Source organism: Euprymna scolopes, chromosome 20 (assembly GCF_053919585.1).
Source record: "Euprymna scolopes isolate OS-2025 chromosome 20, ASM5391958v1, whole genome shotgun sequence".
Lineage (NCBI taxonomy): Eukaryota > Metazoa > Mollusca > Cephalopoda > Sepiida > Sepiolidae > Euprymna > Euprymna scolopes.
The window spans coordinates 77,364,944-77,383,053 of record NC_136501.1 but is presented as its reverse complement, the minus strand read 5'-3'; the positions used below and the strand labels follow the sequence as shown (position 1 = coordinate 77,383,053).

Genomic DNA, 18,110 nt, shown 5'->3' with positions numbered 1-18,110 from the left:
CTTACTTTTCTACCATATGCTATGCTTGATTTATTTCTTACTTTTCTACCATATGCTATGCTTTATTTATTTCTTACTTTTTTACCATATGCTATGCCTGATTTATAATTTACTTTTCTGCCATATGCTATGCTTGATTTTTTTTCTTACTTTTCTACCATATGCTATGCCTGATTTATACTTTACTTTTCTACCATATGCTATGCTTGACTTATACTTTACTTTTCTACCATATGCTATGCTTGATTTATACTTTACTTTTCTACCATATGCTATGCTTTATTTATTTCTTACTTTTCTACCATATGCTATGCTTTATTTATTTCTTACTTTTCTACCATATGCTATGCTTGACTTATACTTTACTTTTCTACCATATGCTATGCCTGATTTATACTTTACTTTTCTACCATATGCTATGCTTTATTTATGCTTTACTTTTCTACCATATGCTATGCTTGATTTATACTTTACTTTTCTACCATATGCTATGCTTGACTTATACTTTACTTTTCTACCATATGCTGTGCTTTCTTTATTTCTTACTTTTCTACCATATGCTATGCTTGATTTATACTTTACTTTTCTACCATATGCTATGCTTGATTTATTTCTTACTTTTCTACCATATTCTATGCTTGATTTATACTTTACTTTTCTACCATATGCTATGCTTGATTTATACTTTACTTTTCTACCATATGCTATGCTTGATTTATACTTTAGTTTTCTACCATATGCTATGCTTTATTTATTTCTTACTTTTCTACCATATGCTATGCTTTTTTTATTTCTTACTTTTCTACCATATGCTATGCTTGATTTATACTTTACTTTTCTACCATATGCTATGCTTGATGTATACTGTACTTTTCTACCATATGATATGCTTTATTTATTTCTTACTTTTCTACCATATGCTATGCCTGATTTATACTTTACTTTAAAATTTTGAGAACATTTTTTTTATTTCGTGTCCAACAAAAGCAAATTTTTCTTTCTTACATGATTTGTTGAAGTACCCATTGAAAGCCGAATTTATTAGTAGAGTATACCAATTCGTTGTCAGATATTTTTGGTATGTAAATACTGCTGTGTATTTTATTCTTTCCCTTTTGCTCGAAGATGGGTTTGTTGTTGATATCTCTTTTATGAATTCAAGAGATTTGTTGTGTACAGGCTGGAACAATAAAGTTGTCGCCCTAAAGAAAACAAAACTACAGCTTTTAATAAAACTTTTATTGAAAAAATCAATTCAGGTAATTTGATTATGTAGTAGAGCTGACATCTATTCAATGTAGTCGCCTTCAGCCTCAATAACCGTCTCGATATGGGTCACGAACTGAGAGCATGCCTTTTCCACAAGCACTGGTGGGACATTGGCGAATACTCGACAGTTGAGGGCGAAAGTCATGTTGGTGATGTTCTCGATGTATGATCAAACAAAATAGTCCAGTGGATTCAAGTTGGGGGGGGGAGAAGAGGGAGACCAGGGAGAGAAGGGTACAAAGTTGTAGCACTCCTTCTGAAGCCAAGCCTCTGGTCTCTGGACTTGTGAGCCTGCGCCGAGTCCTGCTGCCACACCCAAGGTTTGCCAGTGGCCACCTGATTGCATCAGGGGATCACCACACTTTTCAGAACATCCAGGTACCATTTGATGTTGACTTACAAACCGACTTCGATGTGAGGTGACATGATGTGGCCCTCACTTGCAACCACACCAATGACCATAGCTGTGGCCGGAAACTTCATTGTTGAAGCGTTGAACCATCCGAATTCGCATTTTGAGGGTGCTGGCATCTATTTTCATAACTCAGACCATTAGAGAGCATGAGTTGTACAACGGTATATCTCCGATCTCACTCATTGAACATTGTGTCACTTTAAGACATGATAGAAGACTATCGCTCTTGGGATTTATACACAACTGGCCAACTCGTAGATGGTCTGCAACAAAAAAGAAAACCGGTTTTTATCAAACGGAAATGAAATCTTGTCGTCTTTTCTAAGGCGACAATTTTATCTTTCCACCCTGTAGTAAGTATTCCGCTTTTATGAATTTGAGTTCCCCATCACCAGATTTGTTGTAGCCTGAATATACAGAGAATGAGAGTTGTAATAGTTACCACCAATTTGTCATACTATGAGAGATGGTATTTAACTATCCCCCACCACGAGAGGATGTAACACAACGTCAAAGGTGGAATGAATGAACTAGTACTCCTAAAAGAGTAGCACTTCAGCTACTGCAAAAATAAGTCTGAGTAGGCTCATCAGCAATTTCTGATAAGGGCACCCCAGGCAAATAGCAATAAACTTGCTCCATCTGAAAGCCAGAGGTAAGGCCTGGGAAGGTGGGCTTCCTTGAGCTTACCCAGAACATTTACCTCACTCCAGCAGTTAAAAAGCCACTGAAATGGCCCCAGTTTCTGCTGGATTAATTTTTGAGGTCAAAACCTTGACCGGCATACTAAAGATATCGTCTCAGAGTGGTACCTTTTGGTACATTTATATCATTTAGAAGAGTTCATGTATTGTGCATGGTTGAGTTCCAACAACAGTATCATTAGATAATAATAATAATAATAATAATAATAATAATAATAATAATAATAATAATATACCTACAGTCGAAAGTAAGTGATCACTTTTACAAAGTGATGACACCTTCAAGGTGCAAATAAAAATAAGAATAAAAAAATAAGGTGTTGGTGTAAAATTGCGCTTTAAAATCGAAAAATTAAATATAAAAATCGAAAAATTAAATATAAAAATCGAAAAATTAGATATAAAAATGTCGAATGTGTTGTTAAAGAACAAATTTACTTTCAATGTTCGTCAAAGAAATGTTCGTTTATGAATCAAAGTGAAGCAAGTAATGATAGTGGTCACGTACTTTTCAATTTGAGCCTTCAATAAGATTTCTACAGCATTTTTAGATTCTCTATATTTCTCCGTTTCCTGTAATAAAAAGAAAATAATCACATATTTTCATAATGATTTTAATTCACACAAACTATTCTCTTTACTCTTCAAGAAAATATTTTATATTCTATTAATAGTTGAAAAAATTCAAATGAATCATCATCATCATCATTAAAAGTTCAACTCTTTTTCACAGTGGTGGGGTAGGGGTAGCAACACAGTAGTATCAGAACTACTCTGGCGAAAATCCATGAGGAGTCAGCATCAAGATTTGTCTTTTGCGGATCATCTCTGCTACTGTGACAAACAAAGCACGAAACTGCAAACCTTCTGTGCTATTCCTTTACGTATTCTGGGCTGGGCATCATCATGTTAGTGTCCATTATAGATGGTGGCATGTGTTGAACTGATCCATATCTTGGTAAGTCTTTAATTAGTCATCTTTCTCTTAAATCGATTCGTTTCACTTCCTCCATGGTTTTCTTGGCTTTCTCCTGCTCCTTTAACTCTACTAGCTCAATTTTTCAGCGTGACAAAGTCTCCTGTTTCTTTCTATTGTCTAGATTTAACCTTTCTCTGATGTTATCAGATCTAAACCTCATTTATCCTATCATTCTCATATCATTTCTCTCCATGCAACATGTTCCCAGGTTTTACTTCCATACATCATCAAACTGCACACACACACACACACACACACACACACACACACACACACACACACACACACACACACACACACACACACACACACACACACGTTTTTTTTAATATTTCTCATCGTTTGTGCTCATATAATTCTATGTAATTTTATCTTATTTCTCACACATCTTGACCATTCTTTATTCACTTATTTTAAAACAATTTCCTGACAAATTTTTCTTTTTTACCATGTCACATCGACGTAGTAATGGGGAGGGGGAATCCCTATTTAGCTTATTTAGATGACAGAAGAACTTTATTTAAGTACAATACTTAATAGTAACAGCCATGGTAAGGTGCAAAAAACAAAAAAGAAAAAAGTGCCGCCCAATTTAACTTTCACTATTCGTTACCTAAATATGCAGTATCTTAGCTGTGATACTAGAGCTATTCTTCCTGAGTGGATGCTATGCTCCGTGCGTGACTTTAATGTCTTCCTATAAATACAAAATACGAATTTCCGATCCGCCATGAACTAGTTCTTGTAACTGGAACAAACACCTAACTGCTAGCTACGAAATCCCAATATACATTTTACCTCCAAGATGATTACCTCTGTCTAACCTGCATGCGCAAAAAAAAAAACAAAACAAAAAAAACCTTACCTGCCACTCTAAATCCTAATGTAGATCTGTTTCTTGTAAATTAATAACCCCTGTCCCTTGAAGGCTAACAATCTGCTCCTTCCCACCAAACCGCCACTTAACTCCTACATTTCACACCGTTTTGTACTGGAATCTTTAACTTCCAGCCCCTAACCCTCACACGCTAACTGCTTAGTCATCACTAAACTTCTATACAATTCTACCCTTTAGACATGCATTGGAGTTCATTCCTATTTCAGTTGGTATTTAACAGCCAAAGTATGTACTCGGAAGCAAAGCACACCGCACTGCATTACACAACTATGTCTCCTCTTAGATAGCTTTGCAACGCTAATACGAAACTGAACCAATGCTCCTTGCTATGCTAAATGTCCATAACTCTTACTTGAAAGCTGAAAACATCTTCTCTCAATAATAGAAACTCACTTTGTACCTTCAACTTTATTCGCACCTACCAGCCCATATATCTATTTACCAAATTACACATGACTCAAAACTTACTGTTTTACCCGTACTATATTGCACTCGCATCTCATGTCCTGCTGTCATCTAAAATATAGTTTGGGCACAACTTGTAGTTCAATTCTTAACACCTACTCACACTTTAATGTTATACTAGACCCAAGCTCACATGAATAAAAAAAAAAAAAAATAAATAGATAAAAAATAATAATAAAAAAATATATATATATAAAAGAGAAAGCCTCAAACCACATTATCTCCTCCTAACAAGCCTCCTTACAATCATAGTTGCTTACACTGCATGAGCTCTACTCAACCCCTTTATCCAGTAACAATGAAATAACAATATCCCTAATTCACTTTGAGGAGTGTAACTATTTAGCAGATATAACCTCTACAAACTAACCCAATAACATTAACTAACCACGCGGGGTCGCAGAAATACCTGGATTAGAACCCAGGCGCGGAGCAAACCCTCTCAGTGGTGACGGACCCAGTAGATCTTTCCAGATCATCCGTCTAGGAGAAGGAAACTCTGAAACTAAACCAAAGAGGAGGGAGGCCTCTTCAGTCTTGGATGACAACCTTCCTAGAGCTGGTGACTCAAACAAATTACCGGTTTGCAAACCTAAATTGCTTAAGGAGTAGATAGGTCCTGCCTATCGCCCGGCTTCCATACTCCTTCTTTGCCTATTAGGCAGGCGCAGAGATACTATCACAGTGATTTGACAGAAACACCCATTGGTAGATCTTGTTTCTTGTCTAGGACAATGAACGCCGTTTCCCCACTCCCAACACACCCCACCCCTAAAGCTGGGCACTTGAGAATGCTTGAGTACCATATATGCCTGAGCAATTAGATTGGGTTGACCTTCCTCTGATGGGTTGAGGGTACCGGATTGACAGTTACTGGCTGCTGTTTCCGACTGGTAGTACAGGAGCCCTAACTCTTTGGTAGCGCTTAGAGCGGCTGCTCCATCAACAGTTGTATAATATCGGGATGTTTGCAGTGCCATGGCGCGCATGGAAAGGGACCTTGCACTCATCCCAGGTGGGCTTTCCTGAGGCCACAGTCCTAGTTGATGGAGGGTCAGCTGATGGTCTACTTGTGATGCATGTGTGATATTCTGCATAACCTCCTGTTCGGCTTCCCCTAACCTAACTGAAACTCGTTAAAAAACATGATGACAGTACAATCTAAAAATAAGCTTAAACCAGGCTTAGGGTCAAACAAATCCAACTTGCCTCCTCCCTTGAGGCTTGCATTCACAAATATCCGTGGGCTTAGAACTAATTTAGCTGATGTTGAAGCATTTCTCCTAACAAATACCCCGGATATCTTAGCACTAAGTGAGACTAACCTACACTCCTCCATCCCCTCTAACTACTTGAACATGCCTGGATATCTCCCACTCTGCCGTAAGGACTCTGACAGACATATGCACGGACTTGGAGTTTACATTCGTAATACCCTTCCCTTGACTAGAGAAACAAACCTAGAAACGGATGATCAAGCCTTTATGTGCTTTAGACTAATCATGCAACACAACATTAGCTACTTTTACTTTCTCTACCGCTCTCCCTCGACCCAAGACTGCACCATAATAAACAAAGTATCTGACAGCATAGACACAGCACTCTCCTTCGACATTAGCGCCCAAGTACATGTATTTGGCGACTTTAATGTCCATCACAAAAACTGGCTTGGATTCTCTACTTACACAGATGCAGCAGGCAGCGCAACTCATAGCTTCTCTGTATCTCACTCCCTATCGCAAATTGTTACTTTTCCAACCCGTTTCCCTGATCAGGAAGAACAACATGCATCACTATTAGATCTGTTTTTGACCACAGCTCCTGATGATTGTGTAACGAAAGCCGACAGCCCACTTTGGAACGCTGATCATGCGGTGATAATGGTTGAAATCGCCCTAAACTCTAGACCCAAAACTGAAGAGCCAGTGCTCAAAACAACAAGATATTATAAAAAGACTGACTGGGAAGCCATCAGAGATCTTATCAGAGACGCCCCATGGGGAAATATTTTTTCTCTTCCTGCTGCAACCGAGACCACTGAATGGTTCAAAACTGCAATCGAAGCGCATGTTCCCATGCGGAAATTCTATAGCAAGCCCCACTCTCCCCAATGGTTTACTTCGACTTGCGCAACTGCCCTTGCTCAAAGGCAGCATGCATTCTGCAGGTTTAACCGACATAAGTCCAGTTCAAACAGACAGAAGTACATAGAAGTTAGAAGTAACGTTAAGAAAGAAATAGCGACAGCTAAGAGGGAATTTACGGAAACCACTAAAAAACGCATCGAAGCACAAAAACTAGGAACTCGTGACTTCTGGAAAATCTACAACAGTGTAGTAAATAATGAGCAATCAATAATTCCCCCGCTAACCAACAATCACGAGGTTCTTTGCTCAGCAACCGAGAAGGCTAACATGCTTGCCAGTCGGTTTGCCTCAAACTCCACACTGGACCCTCTAAACCACCCCCTACCTCTATTTCCTATGCGGACAGACGCCACGCTAGACGATCTGATAATCACCCCTGGTCAGGTGCATGCTATCATAAAAAACCTTGACACTTCAAAAGCATGTGGACCCGACCTTATCCCAGCTGTGCTATTAAAAAAGTGCTCAGCCGAAGTAGCTCCAGTACTCTCCAAATTCTACTACAAATGCCTTAATGGATCTTGCTTTCCGGGCTGTTGGAAAACTGCTTTTGTGGTACCAGTATTCAAGAATTCTGGCGAAAGAACTGACCCATTAAATTATCGCCCTATTAGCCTCCTCCCACTTTTTGCCAAAATATTTGAGACCTTAATTAACCATGCTCTAGTCCAGCACCTTACAGATGTTAAACTTCTGACCGACCAACAATATGGATTTAGACAAGCCCGTTCCATGGTAGACATCCTCACTGTAATCTCTGAACGCATATACCATTCACTGGACAAAGCGGGAGAGGGCAGAGCGGTAGCTCTAGATATATCTAAGGCTTTTGACAGGGTATGGCATGAGGGTCTCCTCAGGAAGATTAGATCTTACGGTATCACTGGTAGAATACTTAACATAATTAAATCCTTCTTAGATAAGAGAAAAATCCAGGTTGTCCTCGACGGTCGTACATCTAAACAATATGATATAAATGCGGGAGTGCCCCAGGGATCTATCCTTGGACCTCTGCTGTTCCTGATATTCATAAATGACCTCCCCGAAAAAATTGCCTCTGAGATGGGTATATATGCTGATGACACCACACTCTATAGCAGGCACGACAGGAAAACAAATGAACATATATCTAAAGTAATGGATGAAACACTAGAGGATGACCTCCAATCAGTAGTGGAATGGGGACAAAAATGGATGGTCACGTTCAATGCCGCCAGGACAAAAATGGTTTCATTCAATAATTACAAGAAACCTTCTCTACCACCTATAGCAATGGCCAACGACTCTTTATCTGAGAGTACGTCTCTCAAGCTCCTTGGCCTAACGTTCACAGGAAACATGAGTTGGAACAACTACATCGAGGGCATTGCCAGGTCCGCTGCGAGGAGGGTGGGCTCTCTCTACCGTGCTAGAAAACTTCTAACACCCAAAAGTATCCTGTACCTCTATAAGGCCACTATTCGCCCATGTATGGCGTATTGCTGTCATATTTGGGCTGGTGCATCGGCTACTAGTCTCTCGCTCCTTGACAGGGTTCAAAAGAGAGTCGCAAATCTGATAGGCCCTAAACTGGCATCTAAGCTTCAGCCTCTGTCCCATCGTCGAAACGTTGCATCCCTCTGCCTGTTCTACAAGTATTATAATGGTGAATGCTCTGAAGAACTGCAAGCACTTGTGCCCCCATGACGTGAACACCCTCGACAGACCCGACAAACTGCAAAATCCCACCCCCACACAGTAGAGATCCCTAGATGTAAAAGATCTTTCTACTCCAGTAGTTTCTTCCCCAGAACTGCTAGACTTTGGAATTCCATTCCAGGTCACTGCTTCCCCAACTGTACTGACATGCATAAGTTCAAGTGCAACGTGAACCAACATCTCACTGCCCTAATCCCTACATAGTACCCCAGTAGATGTTTCCCCTGTTGTATGCATTTTTTTTTAATGCTACAAATCAGTTTTTACAAATGCATTTTTTTATGAAACTGTTATCAGCATATACCGACGTGTCACTCCTGATCACATGATCTTGAGATATTATATTGTGTTGCCGATGAATTTCACGATGATTGCTGCCACAGTACAAAACTGTGCAAGGCAAAATAACTTTTGAAAACTGCCATTTGAAATTTGACAATGTGTCTTGTCACCATGGATTTGTAGGTAATCATTTTGCAAATCTGAAACCGACACATTAATACCTCTCTAAGTTTCTGTCCACATATTGTCAGTGAATGCCTCCACAAATCTGTTGAACTCTGTGTAGTTGAACCAAACCTTTTACATGACTGCCAATAAGAGAATAGGGTGAGCCGACTCTCTCCTTAGAGTATGGCAACAATCATCAATTATGCTTTCATAGAGTTCTTGCTCATATGCAATCTGGGTATGGTCAGTTACTTTACCATCTGTTTGTTGAGCTTGCATATTTCCATGATACAGTCCACAGTTTTTTTTGTTGCTTTTGTTGTGTAATGTTACACAGGTATAGACACCGTTGCAAGGTAACACAGACAAGGAAAAAATTTGACTTTTTAAAATTTTTTAGTTTAAACAAGAGATATTTATTTCAAGTATTTTAATGCCTTGTCTCTTGTTCAAAAGTCTTCTCATACTCTGATGTGCTTAACAAGACTCTGCCGTATGTTTAGGATGCGTCCTTTCCTGTCACTCTCCACCCACATATGTAACATGTCTATCTCTGTCTCCTCTCATATAAAGGGTCCATGTTTTTCTCTTTTTATAATCTTTTTATTTTCTTCTTCCTCACCTCGCACATGGCTTGGTTATTTGCATACAGCTGTTGCCATATGCTCATCTGCACTCTGTTACAGTTGAATGTCATACTGAATTCGCTCTCATTGATCAAAATTGCATCTGTTCAAATTTCCAAAGTGCACGTAATTCGATTCCGTTAAATGAACCGCTTTGATCACATTGATCCTAAGAAGAAAATGAAAACCCAACAACCGTTCATTCACAACTTAATATTTATGAGTTGAACCTGTCCTATATTCAATTTGATTTCACTATCCCAACAGCACTCAGGAATCCTCTTGTATAATTTTAAGTGTAGCTTACTTTTTAACTTAAAAAATGATGCACCACTTTGCTCATCAGTGTTAGTCAGCATCTGGAATCTACTAGAGCCATAAATTCACGTTCAGCCATGAAAATTTTCGTAGTGGATAATTTCTTGTTTGAACTAGTACAGAAAAAAAACTGATGCTGATGTCTCCTCCCTTTCGGCATTTTCTTGGCACTTTGATGGGATATGCAAACATCTGTTGCACATAAAACATCACTTTCCACAGTCAAACTTTTGCAGTTGATCATCTGAACCTTTTATTTCTCTTTAGTCTCAAGTGAGGAACATAAATCTATCATTTGAACTTTATTGATGACCTATGAAATTTGATTTTATCATTTTGCTTCATTGACGTTTCAGTTTACAAGCGATTACAAACGATTGCAATCACTGCGTGAAAATATGGCGTTGTCAAAAAAATATGAAAAAGTTATGTAAATAGTCTTGGAACAGTTTTAAATGGAAATAATTTTGCCTTTATTAACGATGCCATATTATTCAGTGCTAAGGAGAAATTTAAGATGGCCGGAAACAATGATGAGATAAGTGGAGTTTTCATTAAGATAGTTAGGGGAACCTGGGGCAAAACGAGATACTTAAGGGAAAAAGAACTGTCGAGTGAAAGGTAGCATTGACATATAAACCATATTCTGTGTACTGAACATTCAGAGTATTGGAAAACAATGCCACACAAAAAAAAAAAAGATGAGAAATTATTTTCAAAAGAAATACAGATGATTTATTCAGCTAACTGTATTGTCCCGTTTTGCCCCAAGTATGGGGCAAAACGAGACGGATCTTGGTCTGAATAAGTCAGTCTTCACAGAGCTCACAAATGAAGATTGGGGTCTTGTTGCATTCGTAGTGTGCCCATTTCCTACAGTCCCCTTGACAGGCTACCCAGCTTTCTGCACTCTCAGAGCACAGTTCGTCAGAGATCAAAATAGATAAATTTTGAATACTTACCCCTTTTTGATGTACGGGGCTGAATAAAACAATGGTAGACGTTGGCGGCAAGACGTTACCACGTGATCTCTTGATCAGAATCCTCATGAAAGAGCTCTCTCTCTCTGTTTCAGTTATCTGTGGTGTCTCGTTTTACCCCACTATCTCATTTTGCTCCAGGTTCCCCATCTCTATCAAGGTTTTAGAGTGTGGCTTATTCTATTATTTCACATAAAGCTAAGGAGAGCAGCGATAGATTCATAGTTTTCCAAAAGATACCTGACCAATTATCGCACATTATTCCGAAATGATCACCAAGCTTTGTGCTGATCAGGTTCAGTGTAGCTTACTTTCAACAATCTGAAAGAAATAGTCTTAATGTAATACAGTTGTCAGTTTAGTATATTCCAGTTATCACTGCTGAATTATACTGTGCAACAAGAGAATCCCCTCTTTAGTTTGAAGTACGAAAAGAGAAAGAGAGAGTAGGTCAAATGTGAAAAGAGAAGGGAGGTGAGGGAAAGGTAAGAAGGGAATAGGCGGGCTACTTGATTTTAGCAGACATTTGTGTACATAGAAGGAAAAGTGAATTGAAGATGGCAATGGTGAGAGCAGTATTCAGTCAAGGAACGAGAAAGGAAAATGTTGGCTATGAGAAGAGAAACGTGGAAGGGAAGACGTTTTAGAGTCAACCCTAACCCGAATTAAGTCAGTTTATAGTCAAGGAGAATTTGTTTCCCTTTAATGTTGCGAATCTAGGAAACCCAGATCTGGTAAACCCAGATCCATGTGTGATTCTATTACTAGTTTATAAAATAAGACTTATAAATTAAGAAATTATATATATATATATATATATATATATATATATATATATATATATATATATATATATATATATATATATATATATATATGTATATATATATATATATATATATCTATCATGATGTTAATATAAATTTAAGTTCAGCTTCAATACACAATGCCCGAATTTAATTTTTTGGAATGATCAAATTCAAAATGTCATTCTAAACATTTTTACTAACTTGGACTCTATTCCTGTTCATAATTACCGTAGTTTTGTGTTGAAGCAAGAAATTATTCCTCATTTGACTTCATTGAAAACAGAATTTATTGGATATTTTCCATATGTGTGTACAGTGTCTACCCTTTTCACTTCCCCAGTGACCTTTTGTATGATGCACAGTACTTGTTAGTCAAATGCATCCTCCCACCGGTCTGCATGAGTTTGCCTAAGAGAAAATTTATTCTATCCAAGTAACAATTTCTGGGGTTCAATTCGACACACTGCTGTCAGAACTCTCTACTCTTAAAATCTTAACTCTGTTGTCAAAACTCACAACTCCAAAACTCACAACTCCAGAACTCGTTAAAACTTGTTATTTCAACGTCCAACCTAAACTCCCTGAGTCTCTGAAAAATCAGCCTTTTTTTTCAAAACCATATCAAGTGACGAAATCGTAAGCATGTAAAGAGAATCTTAGGCCATTTTTTCTTTTCTTTCATTTTTGTTTGCGAACGGATACTACAGTCTGCATAAAACAGGTTTGTACCAAATTTTAAAGGCATTTAATCACATTCATTATGTTTTATGTTTCTTTTAATTGAAGAGATAGTATAGAAACAAAGCACAACAAGTGAAGGAAGTCATAGTAAAAAAGAACTCATTTCAGACTAACGTTTCTAACAAAAATTACAAAAGGTTTTACTTACATGATATACATAATCGATTTTCATTTCGAGACTTTTATTCAGCTGATCCAACTGTGCAACCTGAAAGAGATAAGGAGTATTTGTAAGAAGAAAAAGAAGAAAAAAAAGAAGAAGAAGAAGAAGAAGAAGACAGTATTTGAAAAAGAAGGAACTATTTGAAGTTCAAGAGCGCAGTGCCAAGAGAAAAGTGTTAGAATTATTGACAAATTTGTGTGTTATATTCACATGTGTCATATCGTTGAATGGCGATAAAACAAACACTGTTGAGCATTCATGACTGAAACCTGATGACCAGTCAGACATAGACTGAAGTTTATTTCTACCAAATATGGTCGGATTGTAAAAAGGATTGTGAATTTTATTAAAGATTCTATGAGTGATACTTTTGGAGTTGGGTGTGTGTGTGGGAGGGGATGTCACTCTGTAGTTAAGTAAAATATGACCATGAAAACAATACTTACTGAGAGAACTTTATTCTGTAGTTGTAGGTGGGTTTCTTTGAGTTTGGCATCTAATATATTACGCACCTTTAAAAGAATTTTTTAAAAATTAAGTTTTAATAGTTCATTATTAAAGTAGAGGTGCCCCCCCCATAACAAATAAAAAGCCAAAATTAAGTTTTTGTTCTTGAAAAATTGCTGGTAGAATACAATCAAAGTGAAATAAAAGTCTCTAGTAACTGCTTTATTACATATGATGATGCTGATGATGCATGTAGGATCGGAAACTGTTGATAGGATCGTTCAGCTAACTACATAGGAACAGAGAGATGCTGCTGCTGATGATAATGGCTGTTGTAATGATGATGTTATTGCCAGTGAAAGGGAAAACAGTCATCATCATAGTGCTGATAGTGTCATGTTCTCTGACGATGAGGCAAAAGGGCAAAGATTGCTGTTTGACCAGCATCTTTGCCTGGTATAAAAATGCTATAGTAACTATGGAATAGAAAAAATGCACCCCTTTTATAGCGACTGTTGCTTATAGCGACATCTTAATGATACTTCATTGCTCAGTGTAAATGAAGAATGGCACAACAAAATGAAAATGTGCTTATCTCTGCCACATGCACTGAAGCTGTTGAAAGATTAACATCCGGTTTTTGTTAGATGTAATTCTGAGCCACAAAAAACACAAATGTTTCTATCGTTTAATTAACTTAAAATTTTGATATAATATTAAATTATAAAATGAGAAAAAACAAAACAAAGCAAAAAACAAAAATGTGCTCATTAACCTCTGACAAGCAAGTGAGTTTATTACAAATGTCAAATATAAATATCTAATCCGGATTAGGGAGTAATTATTTAACCTTTTCTTCATTGAAAAATGTTTTTAACTGTGTTGAATAAAAAATATTGTTAAATTTATGATTGAAAACCTTTAAAGGTATTTTGCAAATAGTAAAAGTAATTATTTTCAAATATTAAAATGTTAAGATTGCTTTATGAAAGATTTGCTTCATAAAAATTCGTTTGCTAATTATTATTATTGCTTCAAGACAAATCTTTAGAAAATTTCACTTGTCAATAAAAATGGAAATCACAAAATTTGAAATATTTTTTATTTAATTCGGTTCTTGTGTTTTAAATTTCAATCAGTTTTGTCACTTCGGCCTGGGAGTCGTTAGTGACAAAAGATAACTTCCAACTTTCATTGCCAACACTTTTGGCAACTCTTGTACCAATATGTGATTGAGAGCGCAGAACTCTTTCTCTTTAGCTCACAGGATACTGAACAGACAAAAATTGGTTATGTTTTCTAACAGATAAGATACCATTTGACCGTATATTCGTTTTGCTCTTCTAAAAGTTTTGTTGTATGTGAACACGAATGTGTTTAACGCATGTCTAAATTGCGGGTTTTATAGTTTGACAACACAAACTATTAACAAGTGTTATATCCTTGTTTCTGACTTTTTGAAATGAGGATTGGTGTGTATTATTTAAATTGTTTGGACAGCTGTTCTCATCAGGAGTGTTATTCTTACAATGTTCTGGCAGATGTAATCTCCGACCTTCTTCAGGTGTATCTTGACACTTGGTGTATCTTGACATTAGGGAAATAATACTTTTGTTCTTTTTTCTGACAAATTATAATTGTTAGAATTCAAAATGAATGATGCGTTTATAAAATGGAACAGGCGTCTATCAGAAAAAAATAATCAAAAACATTCTTCCACCATCTTCTTCTATTATATAAATCTCACCTGTCTGTTAGTGTGTGTGTATGTATGTATGTATGTATGTATGTATGTATGCATGTATGTATGTATGTCTCACTAAAACTTTTGACACACATCATCAACACTGACAAAATTGGTATCATTTGGCCCACAAATATCCAAAAATTGGCCAAAAACATTCATTTTTTTCACTGTCGGCCGTTTTCTATAAGTTTTTTTTTTGTTGACATGTTTGTAAAGTCATTCACGCCTCGAGACATTGACATGGGCATAAAGGATCATATTTCGAATGCTTGTAATGCCAAAAGTCGCATGCCCAAGACGACGAAATGGTTTCCTTTTTTTTCTTCTCCTGTTCTTTTACAAGTTCTTTTACAAGTTCTTTTACAAGTTCTTTTAACAGTTCGAACGTGCCTGCCTGCTTACTACTTTTTTTTTTTGCACTCACATGGGTACTTGCAGCTATTTTAATTTTTCTTAGGGGATTTGTTAATTTTTTTTTTAGGACTCCGTTGACCCATTACTTACTTTATTTTTTTTTTTTAGGACTTTGTTGACCCATTACTTATTTTATTTTTTTTAGGACTCTGTTGACCCATTACTTATTTTTTTTTTTTTTTAGGACTCTGTTGACCCATTACTTATTTTATTTTTTTTGTAGGACTCCGTTGACCCATTACATATTTTTTTTTAGAACTCCGTTGACCCATTACTTATTTTATTTTTATTTAGGACTCCGTTAACCCATTACCTATTTTTTTTTTAGGACTCCGTTGACCAATTACTTATTTTTTTTAGGACTCCGTTGACCCATTACTTATTTTTTTTTGTAGGACTCCGTTGACCCATTACTTATTTTTTTTTAGAACTCCGTTGACCCATTGCTTATTTTATTTTTTTTGTAGGACTCCGTTGACCCATTACTTATTGTTTTTTGTAGGACTCCGTTGACCCATTACTTATTTTATTTTTTTTTAGGACTCCGTTGACCCATTACTTATTTTTTTTTGTAGGACTACGTTGACCCATTACTTATTTTATTTTTTTTTAGGACTCCGTTGACCCATTACTTATTTTATTTGTTTTAAGACTCCGTTGACTCAGTACTTTTTTTTATCTTTTTTGTAGGATATTTTATTTTTTTTGTAGGACTCCGTTGACCCATTACTTATTTTATTTTTTTTTAGGACTCCATTAACCCATTACTTATTTTATTTTTTTTTAGGACTCCGTTGACCCATTACTTATTTTATTTTTTTTGTAGGACTCCGTTGACCCATTACATATTTTTTTTTTAGAACTCCGTTGACCCATTACTTATTTTATTTTTATTTAGGACTCTGTTAACCCATTACCTATTTTTTTTTTTTAGGACTCCGTTGACCCATTACTTATTTTTTTTTTAGGACTCCGTTGACCCATTACTTATTTTTTTTTTGTAGGACTCCGTTGACCCATTACTTATTTTTTTTTTAGAACTCCGTTGACCCATTACTTATTTTATTTTTTTTGTAGGACTCCGTTGACCCATTATTTCTTTTATTTTCTTGCGCTCGCACAAGTACTGACTGCTATTTAAATTTTTTTTTGCTCTATTGATTTATACCCTTACTACAAAACCTTTCCATACTCGGGCAACACCGGGTACCCCCATTAATCTATAATATAAAAGGCAAAATGTGTGTGCATATGTCTGCGAAAAACTTTTGACAGACACAACAAATATTAAAACATTGGCCCAAAACATTTCACCCTCAACTCAGCAGTTTTCTACAAGGAGGGGTCGTTTTTTTCGTTGACATTTTTGTAAGTCATCGACTCCGTTGGATTGACTTTGGGTTTGCAATGGATGCATCGGCGAAGATGTTATGTTTTTTTAACCTTCTTTTCCTCCTCTGCATTGTGGGTTCAAGCCTGCCTGCCTACTACCACTTTTTTTTAAACACCTCTCTCCACTGTTGTTTTGATACCCACTCCACTACTACCACTTTTTGAGGGAGGGGTTCCTTACTACACAACCTCAACACACTCGGGCAACTCCGGTTACCCCTGCTAGTCTAAGATATAAAAGGTAAAATGCGTATGTGTGTTTGTATGTCTTGCAAAATCCTCTGACAGACACGTCTGAACGTGACAAAATCAGTATTGTTTAAAATCTTGGTCTCTCGGACAACAAATATAAAAAATTGGCCAAAAACATTAATTCTTTGACCCTGAACATTTTTTTTTTACAAGGAAATGTCGTTTTTTTGTCAACATTTTTGTAAGTCATCGTCTCCTTTCGATTAACTACCCTTGATTCCAATGCTCGTAACTTTTGGTTTCACAGCATATGAATCAGCTAAGATGTTAGTTTTTTTTTTTTACCTTCCTTTCCTCCTTTACGTTACGGGTTTGAGCCTGCCTGTTTACTACCACTTTTTTAACACCTCTCTCCACCTTTCTGTCTACTGTTGTTTTGATTCCCCCCCCCCAAGCGCCCCACACCCCTGCTACTATCACTTTTTTTTTAACACCTCACTTCATCCGGGTTGCCTACTCTTGTTTTGATTTTCCCCCCAGGGTTCCTTACTACACCATCTCGACACACCCAGACAATGCCGGGTACCCTCGCTAGTCTTCTAATATATAAAAGGCAAAATGTGTGTATGCATGTGCATGTGTGTGTGTGTGTGTGTTTGTATGTCTGCCAAAAAATTTCGACAGACGCGTCGGACCATGACAAAATTGGTATCGTTTTGAAGTTTGGTCACTCGGACGACAAATAACAAAAAATTGGCCAAAAATATTAATTTTTTCACCGTTAACTGGGCCGTTTTTTACAAGGATGGGTGACTTTTTTTTGTCGACATTTTTGCAAATCAATTAAACCTTGTGTAAACGACGTCGCATAAAACACGTTATTTCGACCGCCCGTAGCGTTGCAATCATTGTTTTCATTATTTTTATTCATTGTATCTTTCCAGCCATTCCTCTGATTCCAATTTCTCCCATTCTTTTTTAAAAGCTTTCCGAAATTGTTCCTAGTGCTTTTACTATTATAGGTATTATACTGACTTTCTTCATCATCCATATCCATTTCAGCTCTCTGGCTACCTCTGTGTATTTGTTTTGTTTTTCCTTTTCTTTAAAAAATGTGGTCAGCTAGAATAGCAAAGTCTACGATTTGACAGGACTTTTTTTTCTTGTTAATTATTATGACATCTGGTCTTCTTGCTTGGATGGTTTTATCTATTTGTATGTCCATGTCCCATAGGATTTTGTGATTCTTGTTTTCA

General features: G+C 36.8%; 1 protein-coding gene across 3 annotated transcripts in view; it reads right to left on the bottom strand.

Annotated features, from left to right (window-relative positions):
* The window catches only part of LOC145241470 (uncharacterized), a 353,227-nt gene that overhangs the window by 80,466 nt on the left and 254,651 nt on the right, over positions 1 to 18,110 (bottom strand). For 2 of the 3 annotated variants that reach the window (XM_080104452.1, XM_080104455.1), the window contains 3 exons: positions 13,109 to 13,174; positions 12,648 to 12,707; positions 2,897 to 2,961 (listed from right to left, as the gene is read on the bottom strand). In XM_080104452.1, coding sequence (XP_079960578.1) covers positions 2,897 to 2,961; positions 12,648 to 12,707; positions 13,109 to 13,174 — 191 coding nt within the window. The remainder of the gene's footprint in view (positions 1 to 2,896; positions 2,962 to 12,647; positions 12,708 to 13,108; positions 13,175 to 18,110) is intronic. The other variant, XM_080104454.1, reaches the window with a different exon arrangement.